The following is a 12,704-nucleotide window of genomic DNA, read 5'->3' on the forward strand; positions in this document are numbered from 1 at the left end:
TTGAGAGGATTTAGGAAGTTGTGAAGCTGGAGCCAAGACCAGCCATTCATATGGAAAAGCAGCTTGGGTGGGCCCATAAGTTGGTTGGGGAAGAGCCTCAGGGAATCTCCAGTGAAGGGCAAATACTGTTAGCCAGGTTGATGGAGTCTCAGATATGGCACCAGCTTGCTGGCTCTGTGCGGGGAGAGTTCAGAAATGGGACTATGCCCTCTGCTCACCTTGATGCCAGACACTTCAGTTTCCTGCTGTGTACCACTGGTGCCTTTCAAGTTATTGCCCCAGTGCTGGAACTCAGAGGGAGTGAATCTGAGTAGGTGAGTCTGTGCATGGGTTCTTTAAGAGGAACTGCTTGAGGCTCCAGCAGTTTCATCCACTGGCTCAATTCCCACTGGTTTTTGCAGCCAGCAGTTGTAGGGACTTATCTTCCTGGCACTGGAACCCTGGGCTGGGGTGCCTGGTGTGGGTCTGGGACTCCTCACTCCCAAGATATGATATCCCTCCCGAACTTTGATCCACCACACAATGTGGGACCAGCCTGTTGCCTGTCTGCTTCCTCCTACCAGTCTGGACAGATGTGGTTTCTTTAATTCTGTAGTTGCCAGACTTCCTTTCAACTTGACTTCTGATGGTTATGAGTGATGGTTGTTCTATACTTTAATTGTATTTTGATGTGGTTTTGGGAGGAGGCGAGTGTGTCTGCCTACACTGCCATCTTGATTAGAAATCTCCAAGACATGGTTTTCATATCTCCTTTTGATTTCTGCATAACATAAGAACAAAAGGAAAGATGTTTTGTAAACTAAAACAAAGCAAATAAATGTATTTCTCCTTTCATATTAAATTCAAGAAAATTATACTTTCAATGGGAGGGATTGTTACTTAAGTGTTTTTTGTTCAGAAAGCCATCCCTGAAAAACACCTAAACAGGGAAATCACTCATAAGTTTCTTTTGCCTCTATGCCCATGTATTTATTACCATTGAAATCAGGTCAAAATTTATATTCAGCATCACCTTGGATGGGAGAGGAGAAGAAATTCAAGTTGCCACATTGATGGGTATACAAGGAGGAAAGTCTCCCCCCTCTACCTCAGTGGTTGGAAGGGCACTGAGATATCCCTGCCTTAGCATCCTCCTACCCTACCATGTCTCACAACCCCTAGAACACATGCTCCCTGTTCTAGACTTCCAGTGTTACTGGGGATACCTGATTGCTTTGGGAGCAACTTACATTTTTTCTGATTTAAGAATTATGTTTCCCTAAAAAAAGTTCCCTCTGGACATTCTGAAACAAAACAGTTTATTTTGCTTTGTTCTGGATGTTGTCCAAATCTGTCTTGGGGAAAAAGAAAACAATTCCTTTTTGTCAAATAGGATATTATGAGGGACACTTAATTTAATGCTTTTGTATTAACTCAGAATTTTTCACTCTGCACAAACAATTGCAAACTTGAGTGCAAAGTAAGTGCCCACTTGCCCAGCTGCAGCAAGCGTGTGTGAACTATAGAAGCCAGCATCATTACAAGGAAGCATGAATATTTGAAGAACCCAAATCAGGTCAGCTTGACTCATCACCAAAAGGATAAAGAAAGGAAAAAAAGACCAGAACAAGTCTTTCTCAAATGAAATGCATCTGCATAGTTAGTGTTGGTGGGTAGTTCACAATGTAATAAGGCAAACACCATAAATGAATATGAAGTACACGTATGTGTTCATGTGTGTGTGTGAGAGAGAGAACACTAAAGAATTCCAGCCAATTTTTTGGTGATAGAAGAAATAATGGAGTGAGCAAAGGTTCTTTTACATCCAAATGTAATCGGTTATTATCCTGAGTGAGACATTCTTACCTCATTACAGTTTTTACTGAGAAAGTTGGCATAGTAGGTTCATGATATAAAATGCAAGGCATGTGACACAGACCTAATTTTACAGGCCAGCGCTACTTTCATGTCTCTGCTACTTTGCTTCATTGTACAGATTTCCTGAGTGAAACAAGGAAAGGCATAGGCTTGACACAAAGTGTGAGTCCCCAAAGATTGCATTTCTGTCATGGTTCTTCCTTTCTACATAGAAGCCACCCTTTATTTTTGTGTTTAATATCTCCATTCAGGGAGATCAAAACAGTTTTGCAAAGTTTGAAAAGTATTCATATAGAGTGATCATGTTTTTATTTTGTTGAGTTCGGTGGACAGACAGTTACAATGTGATAAAGCTGAAAGCACACTGGCTCAAGAGAGATGAGATCTGATTTCTAGTCAAATTCCACCCCCTATTAGCCATACAAACTGTAGTTTACATTCTGAGTGTCTATTTCTTCATTTGTAGATGAGGGGTTGACATTTACCAAAGCTTGATGTGAGGAGTTTTCATGTGAAGAAAAGGAATTGAATTTGATAAACTCAGTGATGTACTCAGACATCTGAAATCTTAGGTGCTCGTGTGGATGGCAGCTCTCTAAATGGGCAGTACAATACAGAGCATATCCCAATTTCTTCCCCCTTGGATCCCTCTTCCACAGAGCAGTTCTACAATGACTGACCCATGAAATGTGGCTGGAATCCACTGAGTGGGGTGACAGTCTTAGGATTCTGCCTGACTGGCCCTGCCACAGTCTGGTGATGAGGCTCTCTGGACCTGGTGAAGTTCCATTGACCCTGCTGTGGGATGTGGTTGTGGTTCCCTAAAAATCTCCACAGAGACATCCAACTGCAGCTCTCTGGAGGCCACCAAAGACTGTGCTCTGGATGCTGGCTGTGTATCCACCATCCAAACCCACCACCATGACACTGAGCCCCCCACCAGCCCCTTCACACTCAGGGGCCCTCCTGCCCTATTCTGCTGAGGTCCGCCTACTTGCCCACATCAGATACCACGTCTCTTCCCTGCCACTGGTGAAAGGAAATCCAGGACTAAAGGTTCCCATGCTTACTTCTGAATTGATGAACAAATCAGGTATAACTCAGTGAGTGTGATAATAGATTTAGTGAGCAGTTTTATTTTATTTTATTTATTTGATTTTATATTCTCCTTGGAACTGGGAATATAGACATGAATAAGACATAGTCTCAGCCAGATGAATGACATCACCTCTTCTCTCAAGTGGCTTATGGATTGGTGGGTGAGACAGATTTGTAAACAACTGGTTTTAAAATAATGTGATGTGTTACATTAGTAGTGTGTGCCAGTTGTTGGAATAAATCTTTTTTTTTCAGCTTAGCTCTATATTTCTTCTATTAAAGCAGGTCATTATGGAAGTATTGGACTTTTGGGCTGTAATGATCAGTCTCTGAAACTTCTATTTATTTCACGTGGTGTTATATTTCACATGACTGTAGATTTTTTGGTTCATTTGTCAACAAGAAGCAAAAGTTTCACAATTTACTTTCTTGCTCTTAAAAACATGACAATTGAATTGATGCGCCATGACACTCTGTTAAGGCACTGGGTGCAAAGCCAGGCTCACTCTGCTTGGATGGACTTTGTGAGCCTCCCGAACAGCTGGTTAGAGAGCTGGCATTTATACTTAGGTCTGTGACCCAATCTAAATCCTTAGAAGAATAAATGAAACACATACAGCTCGCAACTGAAGAGGACCTGCATACCAGTGAGCTCTGCAGCGCCCCTGCCTGTCCCCGGAGTCTCACGCCCACTACCCCAAGAGCTGCCTTCAAGTTTCCATCTGTGATGGTTAGTTCTATGTGGCCACCTGGCTAGGCTACAGGACCCAGTTATTTAATTAAACACTGACATAGGTGTCACTGTGAAAGAACATATGTTCTTTTGTACAGTGATCAATACCTATAGTACATATAATCAATTTTGTACATATGATCAATACCTATAGTCAGTTGACTCTAAATCTAATCTCCTCTAATCTAAAGGAGATTACCCTACATAATATAGGTGGGCCTCATCCAATCAGCTGAAAGTGCTAGGAACAAAGCTTAGGCTTCCTGAACAAAAGAAATTTTGCTACAAGAATGTCTTGAACTTCAGCCCCTTCCTGAGTTTTTGGCCTATCAGCATGTCCCAGATTCTACACTCACCACCACCTGTCCCCAGTCATGTGAGCCAGTCCTTAAAACAAATCTCTGTTTTTTCTTTTCTGCTCTGAGAGCCTTTACTGGCACACCTCCTCTTACACACAGACCTATGAAGAGTCCCTCAAGTGCACTAACCCTCCTTGCCTCAAACCCCTCCCACCCCCAGGGTGAAAAGGCCTAGGAACTATCTTGCAATTCATCACAATTCAGCTCTGTTATAAATTAAATATAACAGAGCTGTAGGGGCTGACCCATATGGAAATTCAGTCATCACTTATGACATGATTTCTACAAGAAAATAGCATCTGAATTCCAAAAAACAAGTTTTTTGTACCATACACATGCATATGTATACATATATATGTATAATTTTATATCATCTTTATCCTTATAGCAGGCCCCTGAAGTACATGTTACTGTCCCCATTTGCTGTTTGAAATTAATATTAAAAGATATTAAGGTAACTGGGCCAAAATCACATGTCTGGTAAGAAATAGATTTAGATTTGGACCCAGATGTAACTGACTCCAAAATCTATGCTGTATTCATTGCACAATGCTGCTTCCATATAAGTGAAAACCTACAGAAGTAAGAATTACATGGTGGAAAATATTCCACTTTCTTCTGTGCTACTTTTGTAGGTATGCTGTATGGAGAAGAACTTAAACATTACCTGATGTTTATTAAAGACTTACTATGTGCCAACTCTTGTTTTAAAGATTTCTTAAATGAAATGCCTCGGTTTAATTATACATTATTTCTACAGTTGAGCATTTTGAAATTCTAAAATGTGTTATTACTAGTGATTTTTGTCCCAGTCCATGTACTTTTGTTGTAGACATTTAATGTTCTCCCACTCCTCAATGATAGATGTTTTATTTTGACACCTAATTTTGACATCATTAATTAGAATAAAAAGACACACTTGTAAGGTGAATGAAAGCCTTTTTTAATTACTTAATTTATTCAGTGAGTTACTTTAGATTTTTTAATATTTTGAACCCCTGCATCCTGAGACTGATACATAAGACATGCAAATTCATTCAACATCACTTGGTACCCAGCCAGCAGACCCACTTCATCTGGTCAGCATCTCTAATTCTGGCCAGAGTGCTCTCCAACTTGGGCTACAGGGGCTCATTCAAAAAGACACTTCTATGTGTCCTCACACTGAAGTTAGAGAGCTCTTAAGAAATATTCTTCTACACAAATACAATCAGTAAAATAAAGGTAACTCAGTTGAAGAAGTATTACGTTAGGGTCTCAAAGCTATTCATTCAGCAAGAATACATCAAGCATTTGCTTTACAGAAGGGACTTTGGGAAAAATGAAGAAGAATAACATTGTCTCTGATTAATAATGAATGTGGCAGCAGTCTATGCTGGATGTTCTAAAAGCAGTGCTTTTCAAACCAATGGTTGCAACCAATTAGTGACCAGTGAAATCAATTCAGTGGGTCATGAACAACATTATTTTTAATTAAATAGAATACAATAGAAGAAAATGGAAAAGAAGATAGAGTACATAGCACATCTTTCTTTCTTTCAGTTGCATGTGTGCATATACTGCTTTCCAAAGTAAGATGTATTTCTCACTGTGAAATGTAGTCACAAACTATTTAGAAGCTATCACTCTAGAGAGAGAGAAAGAAGAAGAAAAAAGCCTTGCTCTCAAGAAGCTTGCATCTTGCTGGGAAGATAAAGCTAATTAATGAATGACAGAAGCCTTTGTATAAAGCAGTTAATGACTAAGTGGTAGAAATCAACGTTGCTAATTTAATGTTACAGTGGGATTAAAGCCTAGGAAAAAATCACTGTGATAATTTTCATTCCTTCCTTATTGAACAGTTTTCTTCACTCAGTTTCTAGGGCAGCAATACCTCATTGATCCTTTTCAGACTGGTAGCTGGTTTCTTCTTACCTCCCCATCTCCTGAGGTTGAATCAGTGCCCAACAGGCACAGCTCTTGGGCCATTTCTCTCTTCTACCAACACTCATTTCTTAGGTCACCTCATTCATTCTCAGAGCTCTAAATGCCACATGGATATCCACATTTCTTTTTCCAGTGAAGAATGCCTGAACTCCCAGACTTGTATATCCAGGTCCCTATCCAACTTCTCTACGTAGATGTCTCAATGGCATTTCAAACTCAGTGCGTCCCAAACTGAATACCTAATCCTTGTCCCCTGGTCTGAGCTTCCCAAGACCCCCTCACCTCAGTTAATGGGAACTCAGTCTTTCCAGTTGATCAGGCTAGAAACCTTGAAGTTGTCATCTTTGACTCCTTTCTTTCTCTCAAGCCCACATTCAAGTCATCATTAAGTAAACCATTGGCCCTATCTTCTCTCCACCCCCAGCGCTACCACCACTCCCCACCTTTAGTCTAGTCTGGATTATTGCGTGAGCCTCCAAACTCTCCCTCCAATCCCACCCTTCTGCCCTTCTAGTCATTCTCAATCAGCCATCTAAGTGATGCTTTGAAACTAGAATATGTAACAGCTGTCATCAAACCTCCGATCTATTCCCATCTCGCCCTGAGTAAGAGCACGGTCCTTACAATGGCCTGCAAAGCCCAGGTGATCTGGACCCTACACCCACACACCATCCCTCTGTGCTCACCTTCCTTCTCCTCTCCACTCCACCTGCCTGGCCTCTCATGTGAGCATGGCAAGTACATCTCCCCTGCAGACCTTCTCATGACCCTTCTTTCTGCCCTGAGCACTCTCCCTACAGATCTTAGGGCTAACTGCCCCCCACCATTTGATCTTCACTCAGAGGTCACCTCTCCAAGGAGGCCCTCACTGACCATGCTCTCTAACTGTGCACATCCCACACCCTCGCTCCTTCACATACACATGGCTTATGTCACCATCTAATATTCCTTTTACTTATTTTATTAATGTTTGTCTTCCTCATTCCCCAGGGAGGCAGAATTTTTTCTGTTTGTATATTGCCATACCCTTAGTATCTAAAGCAGCACCTACATCACAACAATGTGCTTTTAAAATATTTTAGAAAAGTCATAAGATAAATGATATTTTAACTCCAGCTTAACTACTAAGTGAAGGAAGAGAATGCCATAATAAAGTTTTGTCTAAGAAACCTTACCCCAAACCCTACAATGAATATTCCTGTTGAGACACTTCCTTTCAAAGGAGTTTGAGCTAATTCAGAAACGCTGGCCCAGAGAGCAATAGGTGTAGAGCATATCACACTCCTCTTGGAAAAGAAGGTAGAACTGACTCCCGTTAGTTCTGCACATCATGCTGCCTGGAAGAAGTAAGTGGTTTGGAACATAATCTTAAAGTACAAATCCTCAAGAGGCAACTTCCTAGTATGATGGTTATTAAAATGGACTTTTATATTACCTGTGTACATAATAAGTACACCTTAAATGTTACTCAGTTCTTCTTAGATATCAAGAACTAGATTCATATAATTTGAAAGATGATGGTTTCATTGAATTAGAATAAACAAGATTCATGAAGAAAAGATTCTCTTTTGGACCATTTGAATGTAGTATACTTTTAGCTATTGTGAATGTAATTTGGGATAAGCTCAAACAGCACCAAGATAGAGTAGGAATCAGATGATAATGATGAAAAGCAGGAAATTTTGAATTGTATCTCTTCTTAAATATACTCATTTTTTTTATAGATGACAGATAGCTAAGTTAATCATTCACTGAATGTATAGTAGCCATTTATAGCCTCATTTGAGAAACCTAGTATCCCAAAATCAATGATAGAGAAAAACTAAGTAAAATATTTGCTGAGGTTTATTTCAAAATTCATAATTTTTAATCAAATATTAATATTGAGGGTGACTGGCCTGATATTTTATAGACTATAGCTGTACTGTTTGTTCATAATAACATTGTCAGACATTAAGCCATAAGGGAAAGATTCATACTTATAAACACTTGACAAGTGGTGGGGTCTCACTACTGAGAGAGCTGTAAGATTTTAGCCAACACTGAAGTTTAGTTTTATGAATGATATGCCTACATCTGGGTTTCCATTGACCCCAGGAGGAAGATCTCAAATATTCTATCCACATCTGTACTTCTGAACACCAGACACAGATTTCTAGTTTGCCTCAGGCAATTCAATTTGGGGGATTATAGGTACAAAGCCCAGAGATGGCTGTAGGCAGACACCATGCTAGTGACTACTATAATGGAAAAGTACAGTGCCTCAGTTAGCCATTTCAAGCCAACAGGTGCTCTCCAATATGCCAGAAAGACATGTTAAAAAATGAATGCTTCATTAAAAACTAAGAAAGGGCTCCCTATATTAGCTTATTGCCTATATAGTCAGTAAAAAAAAAAAAGGTATGCGTTATAGACCTAAGCCTCTGTTGTGTTTATCTTGTAATCTTTTAGGATGTTTGTGTTCTTCCTTATATATCACTAAAACTGGTAGCCAACTGTAACTGGGAGATGGGTATTCTGTGGACATTACTTTTTAAAGTCTTTTGGTTCTTCCAAGCATCTAACCCTTACTACTCATTACAAGTTTCAGAATGTTACATAACGTATCTCCCAGCAACCTAACTTTTGAGTTTTATGTTTAATGGAAAATTATTGTTACTAAAATTTGAAACTTATAGACAGCACCATGGTGTGGGAGGAAGTCCATCCAGCAGCATGCTCCTCCTGTCCACCACAAATGAGAAATAAGTTGTCCCGGGCACAATCTTGCTGTTCCAGCAGGAAAGGGGGTGGCAATTCCCTCTAGTGGAGAATGCCTGGAGCCCTCCTCCCAAATGGCTTTTATTGGAAATGGTATGTGTAGGTGCACACAGCATGCATGCATAGTTCATCAATCAATTTCAAGGCTACAGTCATACAAAAACAGGTATTATCTATAGATAACAATTGAAGGAGCACCGAGATCTGTCATAGGTCAGGGTCTGTTAGTCATGCTGACACCAGAAGGTCTTTAAGACGTGTTTCATGAGATAAGGAGTTTACTCCTTATGCCTTGAACTTAAATATCCAGTTTATACTGACAGGGCTATACAAAACAAAGCAGAACAAGCTTCAAGGGATACAGTGTATTTATCAGGCCTGATTCCCACTGGAACCCATGGTGTTAGAGTCAGGTCATGCCTGCCACCTGCGTTTTGGCCTGGTTTTCCAAGGAGACTTACTAGTCCCTTTCAGGGCTGCTCTTGCAGGGCTACAGTCTCGGAAACCACACAGAGTGGTCCCCAACACCATGGTTTGAAGAAAAGAAATAGAAATTTGAGTGGTACAAGCCATATTTTTAATTCTGACTATGATTTTACTAGCTGTAAAATTTGGTGTCAATTATTTAATAGCACTAAGTCTCAATGTTCTCATCTTTGCAATGAGAGTAATAGCAAAGTCCTTTTTTTGTATTACATGAGATCATGTTTGTGTATTAGGGACTATAAATGGCTACCAGCAAACCCTAAGGTTAATTGCAAACCTATTGATATACTGAATGAGAAGTATCTTTGTTCCAGCATTCAAGGTCCAGAGGTGCTTGCTGATTGAACAGGCTTAGCTCAGCAATGAACCAAGCAGAAGAGCTGGGAGTATGATGTGCTGATTGGCTGAGCCCAACTCCTGTGTTACTCCTGAGACACTAAGACCTCCAGTGTAGGGAAGACAGTTTCCCCAGAGCAAAATCAGGGGGATGTGACTACAAAAACTAGAAGTGGGAGCAGGGTGGTATAACCTTCAAATGTCCACTACAGTCAAAATGCAGGGTGGACAATGAATAAAATTCCTTTTCCTCCCCTCTTGCCACATCATACCAAAGCGTACTATCTTAGTTACTATTCCTTGGTGTAGTATCACAAGGGCATCTTCCCAACTACACTGTCTGCTTTGATGTCAGCCATCACCTCAGTAACCTCTTCCAGCAGCCCCGCTGGGCCCATGGATTCCTTCCTTCCTTTGAGGGTTGCAGACCTCGCTCCCCTGTGTTTCTCCTGTGGTTACTATTTCTCAGTGGCATCCATGCACTTCACACACACTCAACTCCCAAGGAAGTGGGTTACCACCAGGGAGATGCTCCATAAGAACTAACTACAAACACAGTAGGTAATTTGGAGGCACTAAAATTTAGTGCTCAACTCAGTTTGACTTGCTTAAAAACTGTTTTTACTCTTTTTCATCCCCCATCCCGCAGATTTGCCTGATCCACTAAAAACTTGTAAATCTTTTAAAGACTGTGTTTAAAAAAATAATTTGGTGTATTTACCTGGTACCTGCTATGGTTCTGGATAATCTGTAGATACCTGTAAATGTCCGTGGATGAAAATAATTCCATAAGGTCAGAGTGAACAAATCACCATTGCATAGCACTATTTATGAAGTACTTTGCAAGAGCATTTAAAATGTTATTTGGAGGGAGATTGGCAAAAGGCATATGCCCTATTTTTAAAAAGGTGGGCATTTACTCTCATCCTTTAAAGGTAATTTTTAAGCAAATCAAGGTTTACACCAGCTCCGGGCTTCAAGGGGAGTCAGAAAGGGTGGTTGCCAGGGAAATCTGATTGGAAAACACCAATCAGGCCTTGAGATCTGCACGTCGTGTAATTGTAATTTTCCTATTCTTGCTCTTTTTTTCCTGCTTTTGCCATGAGAAGAGCAAGCTAAAAAAGCTACAGGGACATTTATGCCAAGTCGCATTTGTCAAGTTGAAAGCTGTGTGGAGCAGAAAAGCAGTTCTCCCAGCTGCAAAGAAGATGCAAAGGAGCCGAGTGAGTAGGGAATCTGAGAGCTCACTAAAAGTGCTTAGAAGGCCAATACATTAAAGCCATTTCTGTGAAAAGTGGTAGGCAGAAACTGGAAATCCAGGGAGAAGACTTCTTACAAATGCTGAAAAACCAATGGGGTGCTTGGAGACCCCCAAAGCCATCATCCTTAAAAGGCATGGCTCTCCTGTAAGTTTCCAATCCCCCACAAACTGTCCCTTTGTACTGATGCAGAAACTGATGACAACCATCGGTAGGGGCACCACAAAACCATGAAATGGCAAACATGGTTTTACTTTGCAATTATTTTAAGTATTTATTATTTAAACCTTCTTTATAAGTACCAGAAAATTAGTGACAAGATCATATTCGTGCTTATTGTAATAGTTACATTTTATTTAAAAACAGGACAGTTGAGTGATGCACTCCACTTTTTTTTTTAGTTTATTTTTTTCACTTACCCAGTCAACATACATTCTTTAGAGGCAGGGTGATGCTATTAAAAACTGTGTGGTAGACAAATGCAGATTCCTACTCCTTATTAGGACCCTGGGCAAGTCATTTTAGCTTTTCAAGTCTCCGTTTTACAGCACTCAAGCCTATTTCCTAGGACTGCTGGAAGGATGAAAATAAAGTAACATAAGTATCGATTCCAGCCCTTTGAGGTTATTCCATACATGTCAGTTTATTCCATAAATATCAGATCCCTAGTTCCCCTTTCATAAATACAGTTTTTCCTCCTCATAGTCACCCTTCCTAAAGCTGAGGAAAGGCTTGGGAGGTTGACTCCCCTCAGCCATAGCCAAGCACCTTCATTTACCTGATTGCTTTCATTGACGTTCTGCATGCTCAGGGACAAATCAACTATTGCTGAGGGGTAGCCTTGCAAATATAAACCTGTAACTGATTCCCACCATTTTAATCACTGTTCTTCCTTACTATATTGTCTTTATTTCTACTTGATCAATCAAATGCCTAAATTCTTTCTCCCAGCTTCTTTGGTTCCTAATGAAATAGAACTTGGCTTTAAATCACACCTCAGTCTTAGGGTCAGTCCTCCCCCCTCAATTCTCTGCCATGCAGAAGTGCTCACAGAATTGCACTGGCCCCCCCTGGTACATGTCAGGACACAGGCTCCATTTCAGCTGTCCCGGCGTTCTAAGTGTCTTCATTCCTTTTGTGGCTCTCAGATTTCCCAAAATCTCACGCATTTTCATTACTACAAACCTCACCATCCAACTTCCCATCCTGAGATAATTCACTCTCCAGAAGTCACTCACACATGGCTCCATCTCCTAGCCACTGTCTCTCGGACCATTGGCACAGAATGTCTGACTCGATCTACATTTAGTTATACTTTCCAGCTGCAGCCCAGCCAATGTGGGGATGCTGACCACGTGTGCTCTGAAAGAGCCTTTTAAAAGCAAGCCTTTCCCTGTCTGCAATAGTATTTCTTATAAGTTTTTATTCCTAAGCATGTAATATTTACTTATTTCATTGTTTTTTCTTCCAGGTAGATCTTTAAACTCTAAAAAGTTTTTTTCTTATCTGAAATATATTCTTTTGATAATCATAAAATAATGATTATTACTCACAAGATAGCTAAGATGTGAGTACGGGTGGGAAGTCCCCGGACTGTGTACGGCAGACCCCTGCTTGGGCAAAGTGTCATCTTGAATTGACTGCTAACCTCTCCAGACCTCAGCTGCTTTACTTGACAGGCTGAAATTATAATACACACTTAATCCTCTTACCCTTCAGTTGTAAGAATCATGAGACATTATGCTGCATTTATACTTAAAGTCTTTTGCAAAAGCATGACATAAATGAATGCTAATTGTTACTATTATTTTGCTACTAAGAAATATGAACACCAAGTTTATAATTACTATCCATTTCTTGTTCTTATTATTGCACATATTCTTTAAAAGG

The 12,704-nt window shown here is 40.2% G+C and overlaps 1 protein-coding gene across 19 annotated transcripts in view; it reads left to right on the top strand.

Annotated features, from left to right (window-relative positions):
- Window positions 1-12,704, top strand: part of DLGAP1 (DLG associated protein 1) — an 861,456-nt gene that overhangs the window by 600,626 nt on the left and 248,126 nt on the right. For 4 of the 19 annotated variants that reach the window (XM_045849804.1, XM_045849805.1, XM_045849792.1 and 1 more), the window contains exon 2: window positions 10,665-10,778. The exons of 14 other annotated variants lie outside the window; for them this stretch is intronic. In XM_045849804.1, the coding sequence (XP_045705760.1) occupies window positions 10,665-10,778 (114 nt within the window). Of the gene's footprint in view, window positions 1-10,664; window positions 10,779-10,863; window positions 10,962-12,704 lie in introns of those variants that run through there. One more of the 19 variants, XM_045849796.1, reaches the window with a different exon arrangement.

This window comes from Phyllostomus hastatus, unplaced genomic scaffold, assembly GCF_019186645.2.
Source record: "Phyllostomus hastatus isolate PE091 unplaced genomic scaffold, TTU_PhHast_1.1 phas_contig_80, whole genome shotgun sequence".
NCBI classification, from domain to species: domain Eukaryota; kingdom Metazoa; phylum Chordata; class Mammalia; order Chiroptera; family Phyllostomidae; genus Phyllostomus; species Phyllostomus hastatus.